The 21582-nt window shown below is 55.2% G+C and overlaps 2 protein-coding genes across 6 annotated transcripts in view; both read right to left on the reverse strand.

Annotated features, from left to right (window-relative positions):
• Positions 1-5849: 5849 nt before the first annotated feature.
• Positions 5850-13530, reverse strand: CCDC97 (coiled-coil domain containing 97). Its single transcript, XM_045531638.1, has 5 exons — positions 13341-13530; positions 10305-10760; positions 8413-8691; positions 7866-7995; positions 5850-6036 (listed from the first exon to the last, which is right to left on the reverse strand). The coding sequence occupies exons 1-5, from the start codon at positions 13384-13386 to the stop codon at positions 5916-5918; spliced, it is 1032 nt and encodes a 343-aa protein (XP_045387594.1). The 5' UTR covers positions 13387-13530; the 3' UTR covers positions 5850-5915.
• A 2511-nt stretch (positions 13531-16041) lies between these two features.
• Positions 16042-21582, reverse strand: part of HNRNPUL1 (heterogeneous nuclear ribonucleoprotein U like 1) — a 40571-nt gene continuing 35030 nt past the window's right edge. For all 5 annotated transcript variants that reach the window (XM_045531634.1, XM_045531629.1, XM_045531630.1 and 2 more), the window contains exons 12-15: positions 21215-21496; positions 19741-20030; positions 17798-17989; positions 16042-17303 (exon numbers count right to left, since the gene is read on the reverse strand). In XM_045531634.1, coding sequence (XP_045387590.1) covers positions 17187-17303; positions 17798-17989; positions 19741-20030; positions 21215-21496 — 881 coding nt within the window. In that variant the 3' untranslated portion in view covers positions 16042-17186. The remainder of the gene's footprint in view (positions 17304-17797; positions 17990-19740; positions 20031-21214; positions 21497-21582) is intronic.

Below are 21582 nucleotides of genomic sequence, written 5' to 3' on the forward strand. Positions count from 1 at the left end.
AGGGTTCACCCTCTGGCTAATGGCTGAGAGTAGACAGATGTGTCACAGTGAAGGTGACTACAAGGACACCAGTTATCCAGGCAAGAAGTGACAGTGGCCTGAGCCACAGTGGGTTTCCCTCCACTGTATCCATGTCTTCTCATCTGCTGTGGTCTTGCTTGTGACTTTTTCTCCTTCCTCTTGCTCCCACCTGCCTGTTTCCCTCTTCCATGCCCATGTGGGCATGAGAGCCGTTGGGGCACTGGGTCTGGGTGCCTGGGTCCTGGACCCCTCACAGCTCAGCCCGGGAGTGGATATGATGTGACTCCCCTTGTCCCAGGTCAGGGAGCCACAGAGGGCTGGGATGGGTTGAGGAGCAGGACGAGTTCACTGGCCCCAACAGGCAGAGACACAAGCAAGGACACAGTGACAGGGACTGTAGTCGACGCAGCCCCGTGAGGATGCGGCACGCGCACACACACACACTCATACAGAGGCTGAAATGCGAACAGTGTCCCACAACTACACAAACACATTCACCTCTCAGCCCCAGTGGACACACAGGGACTCCTGCAGGACCCATGACACATGGACTGTGTCATTTGGCAGGAGTCACAGCCCACATATACACAGATACAAATAAAGAAATTGTCACCCCATCACGTAAACACAGCCCATCCTTGGACATAACACGAGCGGGGACTTCAACAGTGACACGTCAAAACCCAGTCATACAAATATATTCCATAGGGTCATGGTCACAGCCACCGCACACCAGACACTGATTCAGACAGACACTGTCACACACAAACACACATCACAGCATCAGAACCCCATCAGGAAACAGGCCCACCGGCAGTTACACAGATGTCCTCCATGGGGTCTCGGTCACAAATAGACAGTGTGGGTGCCCATGGACAGAGCTGTCACAGCGCTGCCCACACACACCACACACAGAGGTTCCACACGTCACAGTCACACAGACCGCCAGGCAGTAACCACTCCATTTGACATCTCAACCCCCCTCCCACACTCCAGCCTGGGGAGTCCCACAGGGCCCCACAAACTGCAGCCACCGTGTCACACCCAGACACATTGTCACACCCAGGGTCCCAGACGGAGCAGACACACCCCCAGGGTGGCAGACGCGGCCCGCACACGCCAGGCCCCAGCTCGCTCGTGCCTCGCCTGGGCCTGAGGACAAGTAGCGGCCACACACTCGGCGCGGTCTGCCCGCGCCGACCACGCCCTCGTGACACACCCCGCCGGGAAACTGTGGGCTCAGCACCTTCCCGGGGCCGCGTGCGCGCTGCCCCTGCCCTGCCACCCTGGCACCCCGGCCCAGTGGGCGGTTCGGCCCGGTCGGGACAAGTCTGCCCCCGCCCGCAGCCGACCGCAGGCCCAGGGCAGGGGGTTCGGGGCGCCCCGCCCCCGCCTCTGCGGGCAGCCGGGGCCACGGCGGGAAGTCGTGGGGGGAGCCTGGGTTCCGGCTGGAGCCCCCGCTTCCCGTAGGGCCCCCTCAGGGCAGGAAGCGGGCTGGGGGAGGCCAACTCAGGCCTTCCTGCCCCCCCATGGGGGGAGGGGGTTAACTTGGAGGAGCGGGATGGGGCCGAGGGGAAGGGAGACTGAGGCGACCAGAGCAAGCCCCGCTCAATGTCTGCGCATCCGAAGCGTTTTGTGTTTGCGGCCTGAATTTATGTGTTCAGGACCTTGTATTGTGTGTGAGAGTTTGCAAGCTTTGTGGTGTGACTTCTGTCTAGCATGAGTGTTCCCGGGGGCCCTGGGTACGGATGGCGTTGTCAGCGTATGTGTGTCCCCGGCACATGCCCAGCTCCGTGTGTGTCTCTGGTGTGTGCCTCTGCGCTTTGGGTTTCTGCCGGCCAGGCTGGCGCACTTTCCGTGGGCTCTGTGTTCTGGCACTGTTTGACTCGGTAAGTCCGTGTTGTCTGTGTGGGACATGTTGTGTGTCTGGATATTTTTCTCAACATCTTCACAGTTCTTCTGGGTGTAAATTTTTGCATCCTCAACGGAAGCTTCACTTGAAATGTGGGGTTTATTGCGTATGTTTACGGATCTGGGAGAGTGACGTTTGTCCAGGAGGGGGCTGTGTGTGGGTGTCTTACACGAGCTGGGTGAGTTGTTTCTGGGTTATATTCTGTGATCGGTGTGTGTGTCCCTCACAGATGGTGCGCGTCTTCAGCATGCTTGCTGTGGTTCCCACAGTGTTTGTGTGTGTGAGAGAGGGCCGTACTTCTGTATGGTGTGTCTGTGTGTTCTCAGCCTGTGTGGGTGTCTGAGCAGGTGGCATCCGCATTTTTGTCCCCACATGTGGGCTGGAGACTTCGGTGTGTGAGGAGTTGTTCAGGTCCCCAGTTGGCATCACCTTTGAGGGCATTTTCAGTTCTCAGCAGGGTGGGGGCTGTTCAGGAGCAGCTCTGAGTGTGGGTCTGCATTGCACGGTGTTTTCAGGGCAGGGGGACATCTGTGTCCTGTGAAACCGCTGGCATCCCGAGCAACCAGTGCCCATTGGCCTCTGTGCCGAGTGGAAGGAGTGGAAGCTGTGTCTGCGGCGCGTCCCCTTGCCGGCTGGTGCCACGCTGGCTCAGGGCTGGCTGTGGAGCGGGCAGCGGGCAGGGCTGGGCAGGGGCTGTGGTGGGCACTGGACTCGCGCCCGGCCTCGGTATAAATATCCCGGCTGCCGGCGGCTGTGCTTGCTGTGTTTACTCGGCCTGGCCCCAGGGGCGGCAGCAGCCCAGCAGGTCCTGGGGGCGGGGGTGACCAGGCCACAGCACAGACATTTCCTTCAGGCCAGACAGGCCAGGCAGCCCCGCTGACCGCCCCCCAGCCCCCTTTCTAGATAGGGGCGAGGTGGACACCCCTCATTCTCGGCCCCCAGTGAGGCTCTGACCTGGACGTCCCAGCTAGGCTTCCCAGGGCCTGGAGACAGAGGTGGGGATAGGGTCAGGGGAGTGGACCAAGAGACAGAGCAGGGAGAAGGACAGGAAAAAATGAGAGCCAAGATGGAGCAGGGGGGGCCTCCAACAGCAAAAGGGACGGGGAAGCCGGGTTACTGGCAGTGACAGGAGCTCAGAGTCCTAGACTGGCAGTGACAGGAGCTCAGAGTCCTAGACGAGAGAATGGTCCAGGACACCGAATGGATGAGGTGGGGAGGGGGAGAGAAAGTGAGAGACAGGAGAGGCCCAGGAAAAATGGGGGAGAAGAGGGGCTCAAAAGGAGGGGGCTACACAGTGGTGGGGAGATGACAAGCAGGGGAGAAAGGCCCAGAACGAGGAAATAGGGAGAAGCAGACGAGAAGGACAGCAGACAGACAAGGACAGAGAAGGGAGGTGGAGAAGGCTGGGGATGAGAGGAGAGGTGCAGGGAGGCAGCTTTAGCTTTGGCAGGAGGCACAGAGGTGTCAGACGTGGGGGGCGGGGTGGCGGCCGGCAGAGCAGGGCCTGCTGGCCGGGCCAGGACAGACGGAGACACGGGGGTGGGGGCCGGATGCCCACAAAGGGGCTCTCCCTCCCTGAATCAGCCTCTCCACCCACCCCGACTCAGCCTCTCCACCCACCCCAACCCCAGAACTGGGAGTGGGGGCAGCTCCGGGTCTCAGCCGTGCAGGGGCACGGGACGGGACGGGACGCAGTGACGGGGGTGTGTCTCGCCGTCCCTGCCCATCTGTCTCCACCTCTCTTCCTGTCTCCCCTCTAATCCCAGTGCCGGGGACTGGCTCCACCTCTGTCTCAGCTGCAGGCACTCCCGTCCTGACCATCTGACTAACCCTAACTCTGACTCAACTGCTGTATTTCTCATCTCTTTTTTAAAAATATATAACAGACTTATGTATGGCAAAGTATATTATAAACAAATTTAATGACCAAATGATAGACTGGTCTAAAATGTGCATCACTGAGGGCTGATACCTCTACCACGAAAGAGCTCTCGCAAGCTGAGGCCACCAACACAAGCGCCTAAGAGACAAACATCTCTCATCTCTTGCTCTCGTCTCTCCACACGGTGTGACCCCGACAGTCGCGGGGTCCAGCTGGCTGGATTATCCTGGGCCTCGTTGCTGTGTCCCCGGGAGATGGAGCAGTCACACAGCAGCACCCACTGCACAGGACTGCCGTGCCGGTCCGGTGATTCAGGTACCAAGGTACACACTGAGATGACCCAGTCACCACCGCGCATGGGAGGCAGGGCCCCAGAGATGTCAGCCTCGACATCTGACTCTTCTGAAGTCTTCCCGTCTGAGGGAGTCCTCTGTCCCTCCAGCTCTGCAAGGCCCTGGTGTCTGACAGGCCGGAGAGCGGAGTAGTTTCCGGGATATGGGTTCCCATCTCAGCTCTGCCTCGCATGGCCGAGTGGCCTTGCGTGAGTGACATCTCCTTTCTGGGCCTCTCTGACCCATCTGTGACGTGGAGTTAAGAGACCCTAGTTCCCGGGGCCATTTGGAGGATTCAGCTTGGTGTCAGGCACTTCGCTGGGGCCTGGCAGAGGACAGGACTGCTCAGTAGCCAGAGCTTTCATTATTTAACAGTTGCTTCGTCTGAACATCCGTCTGCCTCTGTCCGGCTCTCACTTTCGTGTCTGGCTCTAATCCTGGCTGACCCGGAAGGCAGAGCTGAGGCCCAGAGGTCAGGAACGGGGCCCCAGGAGGCAGTTTTGAGGCTCCCTCAGGCTCGGCCAGGGCAGGATGCCACCATTCCATCTCACCAGAGTGAGGGTTCCCCAGGCCCCACCTTGCTGGCTTCTGGCCCGTGCCCTGCCCCCAGTGGCCAGTCTGTGTGTGTCTCCTGCAGGAGCTGGGTGTGGGGGCATGGGAAGGCGGGACGCCTGGGTTCCCACAGGCCAGTGGCTGAGTCACCAGGCGGCCATCTGGCTCCCATTAGCCTAGGGCGGCAGGGGGCTCTGCGGGGCGGGCCCTGTGGCTGGCTGGGGGCAGGGACTCCGGGCAGGCTGTGTATGTGTGTGTGTGATGACTCAGGACCCATGATAACAGCCTTGTGCGTATTTGGGGAGTGTAAACAGGAGAGGGAGAGGGAGGCGGAGGAAGTGAAGGAAGGGAAAATTGTGGCTGGGCAGAGGGGGGCTGGGAGCGCTGGGAGGGGAGCTCCCCCTTTCCTGCACCCCCTCCCTCCATGCCCAGGTTGGCAGGCCCTATGATCCCCAGTTCTGCCCCTGCTCACCCCGGCCTGGGTCCTGAGGTAGAGGTGGTCACCCCAGTCTCCCCTCTGCCCACGAAGCCCATTAGGCAGCAGTCAGGCTTGGGGGGAGGAGGAGGAGGAAGGGGCCCAGGGTGTGGAGTGGGGCCGGGGTGGGGGTGACCGAAACCCAGGGAGATAAAGGCTGAGAGACAGAGAGGGACGGTGACAGCAGAGAGGCCCAGAGAGAAGCGGAAGTGTACAGGCAGAAAAGCAGCCGGCCCAGAATGAGGCCGGCAGAGAGATGGGAACATACAGAAGCAAGGAGGTCCCCAGCGCAGGACAGCGGCCCAGACACAGACAGGTGGAGAAAGACACAGCAAGGCACGAGAGGCAGTGCTGCGCCGGGGGTCACGTGTCGCCCGGCCTGAGCTGGAATCAAGCTGGCCAGCTCTAGCCACGCGGGGCCTGCTGTGGGCACAACGCCCAAAGCAGAGAGGGAGAAAGCGGGGAGGGCAGTGAGATGTGGACGGAGACACAGAAGAAACCCAGAGAGACAGCAAGAGTGACAGAGGCAGGGGACAGCTGGGAGAGAGGGAGAAAGGTAGGGAACCCCAGAGACAGGGGTGAAGGGGTTATCTGAGATGAGACGAGAGCCAGCGAGGCTGGTGTGGGCGGGTGCTGCCCGGATGTCCCCCTAGAGAAAGAGTCACTGAGCCAGCCTGTAATCAGCTGCCTTGTTGGGGCAAGGGACAGGGCAGGTGGCCGGCGGCGGCAGGGTGGCAGCTGTCAGTCCCCATCCAGCTCTGGGCTGGGCGCGTCCTCAGGCTCCTCCTCATCGAAGTACCTCTCCTCCTCATCCCGAGCCACGATGTCCAGGTTGTCGAAGTCGGGGTTGTCGTCCACGGTGCTGCAGGGGGAGAAGGCTGTCAGGGGCTAGCCTTTCCGGCACCCTGGGAGGCCAAGGTCAAGGGCCGGGGCCCCTGAGGTCAAAGGCCATATGCTGGGTGCTGTGGTAGCGGACCCTCAGAGGAGGATGGCCGGCCTCTCAGGGCTTAAAACAAAAGGCAACATTTTCCAAGTCAGAGATTTTACATGTGAACCCTGGTTTCCGCTGAAGAGCTGGAAAGTGTGGTGACACGCGGAACTCACATTCCTGAGGCAGGCAGTGGTTCTTAAGTGGGTGATTTTGCCCCCCAAGGCGTTGTGACATTCTGATTGTCACAGCTGGAGGCCTCCTGCTTGGATCTAGTGGGCAGAGGCCGGGGCGCTGCTAAGGACCCTCCCACACAGGACAGCCGCCCACAGCAAAGAACCACCTGGCCCGAAAGGTCAACCGTAGGGTCCCTAGTTCCAGGCCAAAGACTCACCCTGCTCTAAGGCAGTAAGTCATCCTCACTGCACTCGCTTGGGTCACCAAGCCCTGCTTGACCTGACTGCTCCAGCCATCCCGGTCACCTTGCTGTTGCTCATTGCCACCTCAGGGCTCGCACACCTCCTGCTGTCCCTGCCGGAACGCTCTTCCCTCCGCTTCCTGCAGTCTTTTCTCACGTCACCTCTCATGTCACCTCCTCAGAGAGGCCTTCACTGGCTACCTTGTCACTCCCCCTCTCTCCCTACTCTGCTTTCTTTTTCTTCATGCGCCACCCCTGCCCCCCCAACAAGACAGTAGAAAATTCTTTATCATCCTCACTAGTGTGGGCCCCTTTCTGGGCAGGGAAGCCTTTCCTTGGTTCTGTTTCCTGCCTTGTTCCCCGGAGCCTGGACACGGCAGACGCTCAGCACATGCTGCTGCCCAACAGCTGCCCTCCTGAGGGGACAGGCTTTGGTCCCCATCACCCCAGACTTCCTCCTGGGCCCTGGGTTAGCAGTGGCAGTGGTCCCCACTCACCGAGGGCTCCCCACGGCCCAGGCACTCATCTCACCAGCGTACGCGGGGACTGAGGCTCTGAGCGGCCTGTCCTGGCTGGACGCAGATCATCCGGGTTTGATCTAAGAGCCCGGGGATCCCAGAACTGACTCAGGGCTTGGCCCTGTGGCATTGGCCACCATGATCCCCATTCTACTGATGACCCAGCAAGGGGCCATCTGCCATCACACAGTTCCACGTGTTAGCGGGGCTGGATCTGAAACAAAGGAGGGTCCTCTGCTGCCAGGCCCGGTGTTTGGACCACAGGCAAGACTGCCTCTGATGACAAAACCATGTATCTTTGACTCTGATACGTTCGTTACTCTTCTGGGTCCTTTTCCCTGACGGCCAAATCCCTCTGCAAAGCAGGTGGTCCACATCTTGCCCCTTAGGTCACACTGGAGAAATGAACAGCTGGCACCACAGGGGCACCCACCACATGCCCCCCATGCTGGGCATTGGCTCTGCCAGGGGACACCTCCTGCAGCATGAAGAGGTTGGGCATCCTGGGGACACCTGGGGTCGTGGCAGCCTACTAGGCCCCTGCCACCTGCCAGAATGTAATATTTCAGTGTTTCCTCAGTGTTGAGCTACGTGTCACCTCTGCTCACTCCCCTCCTTACAGATGAGGTGACTAAGGCTCTGAGACAGACAAGGCTAGTCCAAGGTCACCCGGCCCCTTTAGCTGTCTGATCCCAGGGCCCATGACCTGGACCCGTTCCAGGGCCTTCTAACACCACAAAGGGCGGCCCTCCATGGATGTGCAGGGCACCTGGCGTGTGGCTGAGGGGTGCTGGGCTCGGGCATGGGGAGCCGGGGCACGGGAGCACCTGTAGTCGAAGTCCCCGTCCTTGCCGTCCAGGAAGCGCTGGTGCATCCTGCTGGTGAACTCCTCCCGCAGGATGAGCCTCTCCTCCGAGTCGGGGACCCAGGCCTCTGAATCTTTGCTTGACCTCTGGTCTGCAGCGACAGATACCAGGGGGGTGTGAATGAGGGTGCACGTGGCAGGCACCGAACACACAGAGTTCACAGGGAGCTGCTGCTTCTGTGCCTGGCCCTGCGTGGGTGGCACTGGGAACACAGCGAAGACCAGGACAGCCCTGGTCCCTGCCCTCCAATGGCACACATCAAACACATACTGACAGTACGGCGCTCTGGAGACCGTATACCAGGGTCAGGACGTGAGACCTGACGGCATTCCCGGCAGAGGGAGTAGCACGAGCAAAGGTCTGGAGGTGAGAAATCACCTGGCACCTTTAAGGAGTGGGGGGCAGGAATGATGGAGAGGCTGGAAGGGCTTGCAGCGGGGAGGGTGGGCCAGGCAGGCCTGGGGCCAGGGTGTCTGGACAGTGGGGTCTCCCTCTTATTGGCCCTCACCTTCCTCATCACTGTCTTCCTCTTCTTCCTCCTCCTCCAAGCAGGCCTCCTCCTCCTCCTGCTGCTGGAGCAGCCGCTGCTGCAGCTCTCTCTCCTGGTAGGACTGGAGCAGCAGGTCAGAGAGCGGGCAGGCGGGTGTGCCCGGGCAGCCGGGCTTGGGGGGTTGGTGGGTCGGGGCCCTGGCACTGAGCTCATCCTGAGTTAGGTACTGCCCAATGTACTGCTCGTACAGCAGTGGGGCCCGGAAGCGCATCTGCTCGTCACTGAAGTACTCGCCCCCTGTGCAGAGGAGAGGCAGGGTGGGCATGGGGTGAGCGTGTCTGAGCAGATGTGTGTCCGTGTGTATGTGTGTGATCATGCTTGTAGGAAGACATGTACACGTAAGTCCAAGCGTGTGTGTGTGCCTGAGTATTCAGGCATGTGACTGAGCGTGTGTCCATGACCAGACCTGTATCTACCTGTGTATTCACGTGTCCAAGCATGTGTGTGCACAGGCAGGCCCGGGTACATCCCGCCTTTAAGGCACTGGCAGTCTGGAGCCCACATTCCACTGTGCCTAGGCAGGGTTTACAAGCCCCCCGGGCATGTGCACAGTCACATGTACACACAAGTCTCGGCACACTGCCCACAGGTACCCCTGTGCCTGGAGTCAGCATGCAGGACAAGGCAGGCAGGCTGTGTGTGCCTGCTTGCTGGTCTGGCTGGCAGTGGAAACGCCTGGGCACACCTGCACTGTTGGCCGTGTTTGTGCACACGTCCATGTGGGTCTGGTGTGTGCGTGTGGGGTCCGCGTCAGGCAGAGCATCTGCCCGTGCTGGTGTTCCTGGCGAGAGCTGGGTCCTCTTGGTGGTGGAAGGCCCCGGATCTGACCTCTCCCCAGAGTGCTCCTCTCCTCTCCTGGCCTCCCCGTCCTGAAACCCAGATTCTTCGCGCTGACCTTGGCTGCCTATTCCTGCAGGAGACCTGCCCCGGCCCCTCCCCTCCACTGGCCCCAGCCCTGCCTTCAGAGCCCAGAGCCAAGCAGCCACCCAGACTCCTGACCCTCTGCAGTCCCCGTCCTGCTAGCTCTCACGCCCAGCCGTTTCTGGGTTCCTCTAGCAGATTCGGTTTCTATCCCTCCTTCTCTCTGGCTCAGACTGTCACCTTCTCCCTCTCTGGGACTCTGTTTCTCTTCCTTTCTTGCTCTATCCCCATCTCTCTCTCTTTCCTGCTTTCTCAGTTTCTGTCACCTAACCACCTCATCCATTCATTCCTTCTTCCCGCTCCTTTCTTCATCCTCATTCCCCCACCTGTCCCTATATCTCACTCTTTCTATATCAGCCTCTCTATAGCTTGTACCTTCCCCCTAATTAGACTTCAACTCACTCCGTTTCATTTGTTCTCATCTTTTAACTTTGGTTCTGCTATCTTTGGTCACAAAGATGCTTTTAATTATGTTGTGGTCAAAACGGTATCAATGTGTTCTTTTCATGGTTTCCACGTGTGTTTTGTACAAGGTTCCTGTGTCCCCAAGGTCATAAACTTACTTCTCTTGGTTTTCTCCAATGCCTTTGCAAATGGTGTGAGGTAGGGATCTCGCAGTCCTTACGGACAACCAATCACAGAGCCGCGTTCCATGTTCTAGCCCCACTGATCTGCAATGCCACTTCTTCTGTCATCTACTAAATTCTGATCCCTTTTGTCAGTCCCAGTCTCTTCCCCTGAGCCCTGTCTGTCTCTATCCATCTCTCCCTTACTTCACATTTCTGTCTCAGTCTCTCCCTGTGCCCCTCCTCCTTGTCTCAGAACGCATCTCCCAGGATCCCCGTCTCTTGCATCCTTGTTTCTCACTCCCTCTGCCTCAGTCTCCCCTCGTCCCCATCTGTGCTTGCCCTCGCCCATCTGCCCCACACCTTGGATCAGCTCTCGCAGGGCAGCGTAGCGCCGGTTACGCAGGCGGGTGCGCAGGGTTCGGGGCCGGGCTGTCCCCTGCCGGGCCACCTCAGCACAGTAGAAGTCGGCACGGTGGTCACCACGCAGATGGCCGAAGCAGGCCAGGTGCTCCTCCCGGAGGCCCGTGCGGAAGCGCTCCAGGAACACCAGGGGCTTCTCGTGGTACAGCTGGCTCAGGATGGCCACCTTCTCCCGCTCTGTCAGATCAGGCTCGCCCTGTTGCTGGCTGCAGACAGGCAGGCGGCTGGCAGCCACAGCATGCAGCATGGCGCTCACTGCTGCGTTTTCAGCCCGGGGGGCATTGTTGTCCAGGGCCCCTGGCACTCCCTCAGCTGCTTCTACCTTGTCCTGGGGTCTGGATGGGACCGGTGTCCAGCTCAGCTCCCCCCAGTGCCCAGGTTTGGGCTCTGTGTAGCCTGTGAGGGGTGGGGTGTTTTATTAGTTCAGGGATGGGAGGAGGGAAGGGATTGGGTAGAAAGGCACTGAGTGCTCAATCACCCAGTCAGTTCACATTTACTGAGCACCTACTACATTCTGGGTACTGTTCTAGGCCCTAAAGATACCACAGTAGGCAAAAAGTTGACATTTTAGTGGAGGAAACAGATGATTATCGACCTAATTACTGAAAGTATATACTGTATTAGGTGTTTCCCAGAGCTATGCAGAAAAATAAAGAGGGAACAACTAATGCAAAGGCCCTGAGGCCTAACTTACTGATCCACTTAATTCTTTGGCTTTTCACTTGTTCACAAAATCATGAATACATTCACTAACTTGTTCACTCATTCACTTGCTCTCTTATGCATTCACATATTCAGCCAACTACTCTTCAGCAACTGTAAGCCAGGCAGTGCTGAGGATCCACAGAAGGAATCCAGTCTAGCTCCTGCCCACAGGGAGCACCCAGGTAGATGTGGGAGATAGTCAAGAACAAAGATAATATGGGAAAAGATAACAGGAAAGCTGAGCGCAGGCAAACCTTGGTAAGAGCTGTTTCCCAAGAGTGGTGGGAACTGCAGTAAGCAGGAAATAAGTGAAGACAGAAAGTAGAGACAACTCCTTTCGGTAGCTTAGCTGGGACGGGGTGGAGTTACAGTGACAGTTACAGGTTTAGTGGGTTTCAGAGAGGATTTCCATCACTGAGCCAGAAGAAGACTGATATGGACAAGGGCGGGGGAGGAGGGGATGGAAGAGTGGGCAGGGGGGTGATTAGAAAGATGCTCAGGAGGCTGAGTGGACAAGCCACGGGGCTGAAGGCTGGGAGGCAAGAGAGGCATCCAGGATGAGGTCCGACTGCACATGGGCCTTTGGACTCCTTAGGAGAGAAGTGCTGGGCTGGAGACAGAGTTGTGGGTGTCATCAGAGTCAAGACAAGAACTAAAGCTGTGAGAAATGAGAGGTGGGAGAGGGATGAGGAGAGGGGCCAAGAAGCACTGAATAGATGGGGAGAGGACATACCTGTGAAGCTAAAGACTGGCCACCAAAAAGATAGCCACGTCTTAAAAGATAGCCTGGAATCTGTGACTGCTACCTTAGATTGGGGGTTGGGGGCAGGGAAAGGATCTTCACAGATATGATTAAATCAAGGATCTCGACATGGAGAGTATCCTGGATTACCCAGGGGGGCCCTAAATGCAATCACAAATGTCCTATATGACACACACAGAGAAGACAATGTGAAGATGGAAGCAGAGACTGGAGTGATGTGGCCACAAGCCAAGGAATTCCAGAAGCCACCGCTGGCTGGAAGAGGCAAGGAACAGGTTCTCCCCTAGAGCCTGTGGGGGAGGAGTAGGACCCTGCTGACACCTGGATTTCAGCCCAGTAATACTGATTTCAGACTTCTGGCCTCCAGAACAGTGAGAAAATAAATTTTTGTTGTTTTAAGCCACCCAGTTTGTGGTACTTTGTTATAGTTGCTCTAGGAAACTAATCTAGGGGCTGAGAAGGAATAGCCTGATAGATAGGAAGGAAATCTTGCATGGTGTTACAGAAACCAAGGGAAAACTTGTAAGGATAAAGGGGCAATGGCTAGAATTGAATTCTAGTCGAGGCTAGTAAGAAGAAATCTGAATGCGTGTTTCTTCTACATGAGGGGGGAAGTTATTGGGGATCCTAATCAGAGCAGTTTCTGAAAGCAAAAGCCAGACTTCAGTGGATGGGAGGTGAGAAAATGGAGACATGTATACATGAATCTCTGGAGAAAACACATGGTGGCTGGAAGGCAGCATGGGGCAAAGGGATAGATTTTCTTTTTAGGTTAAAAAAAATTTTTCTTATTATGGAAAATGTCAAACATATACAAAAGCAGAAAGTATGACACCCTTCCCCCTACCTACATATACCCATCATCTGGCTTCAACAATGATCAATTCTTGGCCAGCAGCGTTTCAGCGAACTGCACACCATATGAAGCAGTGGGATGGAATTTTAAAATGAGGAAAACAAAATAATTTTAGACACTGATGGGAAGGCATCAGGAGAAATAAAAGAGATTGAAAATGCAACGGAGAGAGATGGGGGAGCACATAAATGGAGTGAAGAGTGAGGAGGCAGACTAGATTGCAGCCTCTGGAGGAAGGGAAGTTACAATGAAATGAGGGAGCCCTTAGTCTGGGTTTGCAAGGGACAGGAAGAGGGTTAGCCCGGGGCAAGGGAAGGCTCAGGCACAAAGAAGGAAGAAACTTGAGAAGGGCTGGTCTGAGAGAGAGAATTAGCCCCGGGAAGGGGCGAGGTTTTCGTTAACCTGAGGGCTTGATTAGAAAATGGGTTGGCCCGGAACTGGGAAGAGGTTAATTTCGGAGGAAGGGATGGAGGGAAAGGAGGTCAGCCAGAGACAAGAAAGGAGATAATCTAGACAAAGCGGTAGAGGGAACAGGTAAGGTTGACCTCAGGTGTCCCCCTATAAAGAGTCCTCCTGCGCGTTCCCGGGCAATCATTTCCTAGTGGCACCGCGGCCGCACCCTCCCGCCGCCTCCGCGTGGCCAGGACCTCACCCTCATCGGGTTCTTTCGCCGCCGCTGCGGTCGCTACGGCGTCCATCCTGATTTTCTCCGACTTGTCAACCTCCGTGTAGGGATCCCCAAGCCAACCCTCGCCCCACGCACTCAAGGGCCACTTCCGGCTGAGAAGGTTCCCGGAGCCGGCTGCTCCTCTATGCCCAAGCACCAAAGTTCCGGTCGGAAGGCCGACTTCCCTATGCGCATGCGTGCCTCCCTCCGGTCCCGCCCCTCGCAGCCAGGAAGGAAAAGGGCGCCGCGGTAAGAGAGTCAGTTCAGCCTCTCCTGTCTGAAGTTGGAAAATCAGAAGGGACTTTAACCACTGTTGTGACTCCAGCTTCCGGCGTGCTTAATTTTAGGATGGTTGAACGACCACCCTTCCAGGGCCTGGCTGTGAGAGTTTGTGCTCTGGTTTAGACCCTAGCCTACCCCTTCCATTTCACCACCTCAGGGATATTTACTAGTAAGCCTTGACTCTTACTTCTGTCATCATACTCAGTTCCTGGCTGGTGAAACTAGAGATAAAACTTCCCCTTTTGTGTTGTCAGGACCTGGAGGAAATCTGCAGATATTAAGGAAGACAGCCGTGGTCTTGATTTGCCCTGTGAGACGGATAAGGACTCACATTTAGGTGTCTGTTACCAAGAGTGGACAGGCATGTCACCAATGACCACCCTAAGTGGCCAGGGCTCTGATGGACCCAGTGGGCTGAGCGAGCTGCTCACCCCAGGCAGGAAGGTCAGGGTAGACTTCTTTATGGGAGGCGGGGACCCGCCAAGCTGAGACCTGAAGGATGAGCAGGAACTAGGGGAAGAGGAAGGGAGATAGGAGTCTCAGGCAGGAGGATGGCAGGCATGGATAGTTCCAGTTGCTGCAAGTACTTCACTCAGGGAATAAGAAAGGAGTTCTGACTGGAAGGCCATTATTGGGATGTGGATTTAATATCATGAATCTTTATGCAAAATTCTGTGTACACCTATGTTCTCCAAGGCAGAGGTTCATGGCATTTATAGGTTCCAAAAAGGATTTGTGACCCCACCCCCAGAACAAAAGAACATTGATCTGATGTTCAAAGGGGGAGCAGAGGCCAGGCGCAGTGGCTCACGCCTGTAATCCTAACACTCTGGGAGGCCGAGGCGGGTGGATCGCTCGAGGTCAGGAATTCGAGACCAGCCTGAGCAAGAGTAAGACCCTGTCTCTACTAAAAAATAGAAATTATCCGGACAGCTAAAAATATATAGAAAAAATTAGCCGGGCATGGTGGCGCATGCCTGTAGTCCCAGCTACTCGGGAGGCTGAGGCAGTAGGATTGCTTGAGCCCAGCAGTTTGAGGTTACTGTGAACTAGGCTGACGCCGTGGCACTCTAGCCCAGGCAACAGAATGAGACTCTGTCTCAAAAAAAAAAAATAAAAAAAATAATAATAATAAACAACAAAGAGGGAGCAGAAAGAGGTGGAGCCAGTGAGGTTACCAGGTCCCAGGCTAGGCCATGCCATGCAGGGCCTCATAAGCCACCTTAAGTAGCTTAACCCCCTTACCATGGAAGGAGTGTACAAGGGGATCAAGGTAAGGGACTGGAGATAAGACATCTATGAAGAAGCTGGCTTAATAATCCGGAGAATGTGGCTGAGAGCAGAGGAAGAACTTGCTTTCCAGAGAAGTTGTGGATGAAAGCCAATGAGGTCCCTATTTCCCACACCAGATGGGTGGGTATGGCCTAGACCTAGGCGTTATTACCCAGAGAAGCCAGCAGAGGGTGCTGTTGCCCAGCACATAGACCTACCTGGAATGGGACTTCCCAAGCTAGGGGCCATGAGGCCCTCCTTGCCCCTCTCTGGGAGCAGGGAGAGGGGAGCACTCTAGTGTCCCTTAGTGCCACCAAACTTGGCCTCTTGTGTACGATGTCCGAACCCTTACCTTGAGACTAATTGGCTGCCTCTGAGCTCCTATGAGGGAAGGGATTGGGCTGAGCTGGCCTCTCCTGTGGTCCAGCACTGTCCCTGACAAGGTGCCAGGAACAGCATGTACAAAGGGAATGAAGAAATGAAGTTGCAAAGGGAGGACAATTGGCAGTGGGGCTGCAATCTGAAACTCAAGTCCTTTACCTTGTTCTTTAGTTTTTGCCTCATCTACGAAGCCCCCCCTCACACCACCCCAGGCTCTCACAGTTGATCACCTGGGGCTGACACTATTTGATGACAGGTTTCTGTTATCTCTGGAGTGGGAGCTCTGTGTGAACAGGCTCCAGGACTGCCTTGGCCATGCTGTGTCCCCAGCACTGTGGAGAACAGTTGAGGAACAGAGCAGGTCCCCAATACATATGGGCTGAAAAATGAAGCTCCTAGTGCTGGGAACAGACAGGAACTGTCCTAAGTACAGCACCTGAGGGGCCAATACCCAGCAGTGATTCCCAACAAACCGGCCCTGGTCTCCACCACATCATTCCCACCTGTCCCTCTGCCTAGGGACCTGCTCCATGCGTTCTACTCAAAAATTCTTGCACTGTGAAAAGTAGAGAACCAGAGAAAATTTAAAAATGAAATAGGGGACTTTAAACCAGGGGCCCTTGATTCAAGGGTGCATTTTCAGCACTTAACGGGGGCCAGGCACACACATACCTCAGTGTTTGTTTAATGAATAAGTAATTTCCCCTTGAAAAGACCCGCCACCCCAATTAAAGGCCAACTGCAGTAACACTTCAGGGTTTTGACCCTGCTTCCTTCCTGCTAGGAGGTGCCATGTCATTTATTGAAAGAAAAGAAAACAAAACAGGGCAAACACATTTCTTAATAAGTGCAGTTTGTTAAAATCCTGTTAAAACATATGGGTCAAGGGGAAGTAAAAATAATCAGAGGATCACCGTGGAAAAACTTAGGTCTGGCACCTGGGAGACCACTGAAGAGGAGGCAGCGGAAGAAATTTCATGTTCTGAAGGGAAAGAGCCCCCCCACCTCCCCTTCTTCCCTCTCACCCACTTAATCCCACCAGAAACTACCAAGACGCCCAGAATAAAAGGTTTCAAGTTCAATAGTCACACTCTCTCCAAATACAAAAAGCTGTTACAATTCAACTGAACACAGAAGCTTGTGTGCAAAGTTACGGGGAACTGAGACATCGTATAAAAAGTTAGGTTAAAGATGATTTTGCGGTTTTGTTTTGTGTGTGTTTTGTTTTGTTTCGAGCGTGTGGCTCTTCCTCGGTCACCTGAACTCAGCAAAGAAATGGTTATCTTGATGAAATATCAACAGCTGACCCACAGTAAAAACAGACAAATTCTAAAAATTAAAAAAAAAGCATAATTACCAAAAAAATATGTCACTGCTTCCTCCCTCCACATTTTGCTTTTTAAACTTTTTTTTTTTTAGTTTTTGATTTTTTTTCTTAATCCTGAAAAGTAGACAGTAAAACAGCTCCTGGAAGAATTTACAACCAACTGCATGAGGGAAGCTGAGGGGCTGGAGCAAGGTTGGGATGAGTGAGTAAGAACAGGGTCTCCCCTCAGTCACTGTAGCCTGACCGTATGGCCAAGGGAAGAGAGGATTTAGTCAAAAAGGAAGAAGGCAGGAAGAACAGGAGGTGGGAGGTTGGAGGGGCAGGGGAGGGACAAACAGAAAATAAAAGGTCATTGTTGCCTGTTTGAATCCAGAGAAAAATGCCTGGCCCTGTGGTGGGGCCTGGGGGAAGAAGCCCCTCAGAGGGGAGGCAGTGGGCTGGAGGAGGGCAGCCCTGGGATGACCCCATCCCCAGCACCACAGGACCTGGTGGGAGTGGAGGAGGGGGCCGAGGCAGGCGCTGGTGGAGGAAGCCGGCAGGGGCCTCCGGAAGCCTCTGGGACACACTGGCTACTGTGTGCTTGTGCCACCCTGTGTGTTGCCGGAGTAGCTCCCGTAGTCGTAGTTCCCGTAGTATGGTGGCCACTGGCCCTGGTTCTGATAGTACTGGTTCCACTGCTGGGCATACTGGGGAGAGAGAAACCAAGAGCACCAAGTTGTCCTGCATCCATCCCACAGTTGGCTCCTTCCCCTGGCCCCACCCTCACCTAGGGCAGAGATGGGTCCCCTGACAGAGAATTCAAGGCACCTTAGGAGGACAAGTAACTCACCTTATGCCACAATGGTAGGCAAGTTAGGGACTAAAGCCCAGGTCTCCTGACTTGTCAACCTAGTGCCCTTCCAGGTACAGCTAGGTATTACACTCTATGACAGCCCAAGCACCAACATGAAGCAGGATTTGGAGGCCCCTGCTATGCCACCTCTTCCCCTTTGCTTGCTGCCTTGTGGAAAGGAGCTAGGATGCCAGTTACTGACTGAGCAAGCAGTACAGAAGTATTTGCCAAATAAAATGGCTGACGGCAAGATGAACGCCAGCCTGAGGGACTCAAGTCTGGGAATACACACCTAGGAGGGGCCCCTGGAAGTCCCTCCACCCCACTGGCCCCCAGTTTGGCACCTACCTGCTGATACTGGTTATAGCTGGGCTGAGGGTAGGTCTGTGCAGTAGGGGGTGGTGGTGGGGTGTACGGGGCTGGGTTGTAGCCGCCATAGCTCCCGTAGTTGTAGGCAGGTGGTGGCGGAGGTGGAGGTGGAGGAGCTGTGTAGCCCTGGCTGTAACCTCCCTGGTTGTAGGGTGGCTGGCTGTAACTCGGCTGGAAGGTGAAGGAAAAAAAATCAAAGCTCTGTGAAATAGCCAGCTCAGGGTTGGGATAGAGGAAGGGCCTTTCTAGGCAGCTGGCCCTCAGGGGCACTTCCCTGGTGGGGATTGTTTGAGGGCTGAGAAGGAGGTGGGCCAGACCTGAGACATGGCAGAGCAGAGCAGGATGAAGGGCAAACGCTAGGCCTGTGTTCTGGACTTTAATCCCAGCCCTGAGACCCTGGGAAAGCAGGACACATGGCATCTCTTGAAACACAAGTTATCTTTTCTGTAAAATGAGAATCATAACAGAACTACCCTTACAGATTGCCTGGCATTTTCAATAAACTTGGGTGTACAAACCACTGGGCACTCAGTAAATGCTGGTAGTTGGTTCTGGAAGATCTGCTGAGAACGGCAGTGGCAATTTACTACATGTTCCCTATGTAGAGGCTATTTCATTAATTCATTTACATATCAACTCTGGGGGTAGGTGCCTAATTAGTCCCATTTTACACAGAAGGAAGCTGAGGCTCAAGAAGGTGAAATCAGTGGGCCAAGGTCACACAGCTAAAAAGGACCTGACCCCAGGTCTGCCTAGTCCCAGACCCTTAATCACAAAGCTATAGTGCCAGCCATCCCTTATGATAAATAAACCTTGCAAGTGAGTTCTACTAATACCTCTGGTCCTTTATGGGGAAAATGAGGCCCAGCAAGGTAAGCGGTCTGTCCAAGGTCACAAAATCAGGATGTTCTGGGGCTGGGGGTTTGAATCTGTGCCTGCCCAACTCCTGTTCTAGGAAACTGGAACTATTCATCTGTCTCCTGGCAGCTGCTTCCAAGCTTGGCATGTGGAAGGTGCTCAGGAAATGGCTGTGTGATAAATGAAGACTGTCCTGGTTAACAGGAGCCTATGCATACCAGAGCAGAGCACTGACTTTCCAAGAACCGGAACTGAGCCCAGAGCTGCTCAGGAGTGAAACTCTCCATGCAGAGGGCACGTCCTCACTGACTTTGGGGCCCTGGTCTCCATATGATGAAGACAAAGTGGTCAGTCCTTTCCAGCCTGGGCAAGAGGCAACTCCAATCAAGTGCCTTCTTGGGGATTCAGTGAGGTCAGTGACAGAGCCAAGAGAAATGCACTGGGAGGATCAATGCTTAGAGCCCAGGCCGGGCGCGGTGGCTCACGCCTGTAATCCTAACACTCTGGGAGGCTGAGGCGGGAGGATCACTCGAGGTCAGGAGTTCGAGATCAGCCTGATAAAGAGCAAGACCCCGTCTCTACTAAAAATAGAAAGAAATTAGCTGGACAACTAAAAATACATAGAAAAAAATTAGCCAGGCATGGTGGCACATGCCTGTAGTCCCAGCTACTGGGGAGGCCGAGGCAGAAAGATCCCTTGAGCCCAGGAGTTTGAGGTTGCTGTGAGCTAGGCTGACGCCACGGCACTCTAGCCCGGGCAACAGAGTGAGACTCTGTCTCAAAAAAAAAAAAAAAAAAAAAAAATGCTTACAGCCCATCGCCCTGAGGATAATGAGAGAAGACAGAGGTTTTAGGATTTACTTCCTGGTTTGGAGGGGATCTGGGAATGTCTAGGGTCCATCCCAGTCAAAAGCACTGCCAAGGAGAAAGAAGGGCAGGTTGGAGCTAAGAGCAGAGACCAGTGGCTGGAGCATGTGTTGACTCCCCTAAATCTGCCTTGTCTTACCTGCTCAGGTTCAAGAGCACATGTGTGCACACCTACATACACATGCTCGTCCTCTCACCTGTGGAGGGCTGTAACTGCTGACGGTGGGGGTGCTGGTATTGGCGCTCGAGCCGGGGATGTTGCTGTTCTTATTGTAGCTGCTGGCCCCTGGGGGGTTCCGAGCAGGGCTGTAGCTGGGCGGCGGCGGAGGCTGCTGGGGTGGTGGTTGTGGTGGCAGCGGTTGCTGTGGTGGCGGCTGTTGCTGGGGAGCCCGGTTGTAGCTGCCTCGGTTGTTGGAGTTATTGTTATCCCGGTTGTTGTTACCCCAGCGGTTCTGGCTATAGCCACCACCTCCACTGCGGTTGAAACCTGCATGGGAGAAATCCAGATGAGAGTCCTCATCATTTTCAACTTGCAACCCTTGGGAGCCGGGCTGCCTTGGCTGCTATGGCTCCAGCATGGCCAGGCACAGAGCAGGAACCCAGCTGAAGTGAATAAATAAAGCACGCCCTCTGGGATGCCTCATACCCTGTCCCAACCCTACCAACACCGGGTCATCGCTGCCTGCTGACAGGTTTGTCTCCTCCACTGGACTGTGAGCCCGGTGAGGCCAAGATCAGGGCAGTCTTGGTTTCTACTGTGTTCCAGCATCTCAACAGTTGAACAAACAGAAAGAAATGTTCAGGAAATGGATGCCAAGCCCTGGGGACAGCCACAAGTGAGTCACATCTAGTCCTCTTCAGGCTGGCCCAAACGGGCCAGCATCTCCTATGCCTTTGTGAGGCTGTTTCTCGGGCCTAGAACACTTACCCCTTCCCTGAGCAACGCCTATCAGGCCTGTGGAGCTTAGCTTAGACAAATACTGCAAGAGACCTTTCCTGAGCCCTACTGTCTCCCTGCAGGCTGGACTGGTGTCACAGCATCCCTGGCTTTCCCATTAAGCTATTTGGGTCATGGCTGTGTCCCCAGAACTATCCAGCACAAAACTGAAACAGAGTAGGGCTAAGGACATATTTGTTAAATTATGCACAGACACTTTACTTCAGAGATGGCAACACTTAGTGACTAAGAACTTGGGACCTGGGTCATCTGAATGAATACCAGCTCTGAATTTAGCTGGGTGATCTTGGGCAAATCCACCTCTCCAAGCCCGTTTCTCCATTTGTCTTAAAACCAAAACCCAAGATACAGTCCTAACATTTGCCTTGTGCCAGGTCCTTAGATGGGACCCAGGACTGGCAGTAAACTTGATCTGGCCCCTATTCCCAAGGAGCTCACGGTCAAATGGGGGAAGATTCACAAAAATGACAGCAATGTGACAAAGAGCACTATGACATGCAAATGGGCAAAGGACTTCATAAGCAATGACCAGGGGAGTGGGACAGCAGGAGAGTTTCCCTGAGGTCCCAGAGTCTGACTTGTTTCGGTTCTCTACCACAGTTCAATTCACAGCTGGCGCTCAGTGTACTTCAGCTGCTGACTGAATAAGGAGTTAAAGCTCAACCCCGACCTGGGAACAAAATGTGGGGAGACCTGTGTGTGTGATGTCTCACCTCCTCGGTAGTTGCCTCCTCCACCGCTACCTCCGCCTCGGTTCTGGAAGCCTCCTCGGTTGCCTCCAGGGGGGCCTCGGTTGTCATAGCGCTGGAAGCCACCGCCACCCCCACGGCCGCGGAAGCCACCACCTCGGTTGTCAAAGCGCTTCTCAGGGGGTGGCCCAGCCTTGCGGCCTTCCTCGTTGTATTGCCTCACCAGCTTGTCTGCTTCCTCCCGCTGCAGCTCAATGAACAGAACCTCATCCAGGAAGTCCCCAACATCTGGCAACGTGAAGTTGGCTAGAAGGAAGGAGCGCCCAGGAGGAGAGGTCAGTACCTTCTGAGGTCTGGTACCCTCCACCCCCAGAACACTGGCTTCCCGGAAG

Source organism: Lemur catta, chromosome 19 (assembly GCF_020740605.2).
Source record: "Lemur catta isolate mLemCat1 chromosome 19, mLemCat1.pri, whole genome shotgun sequence".
NCBI classification, from domain to species: Eukaryota; Metazoa; Chordata; class Mammalia; order Primates; family Lemuridae; genus Lemur; species Lemur catta.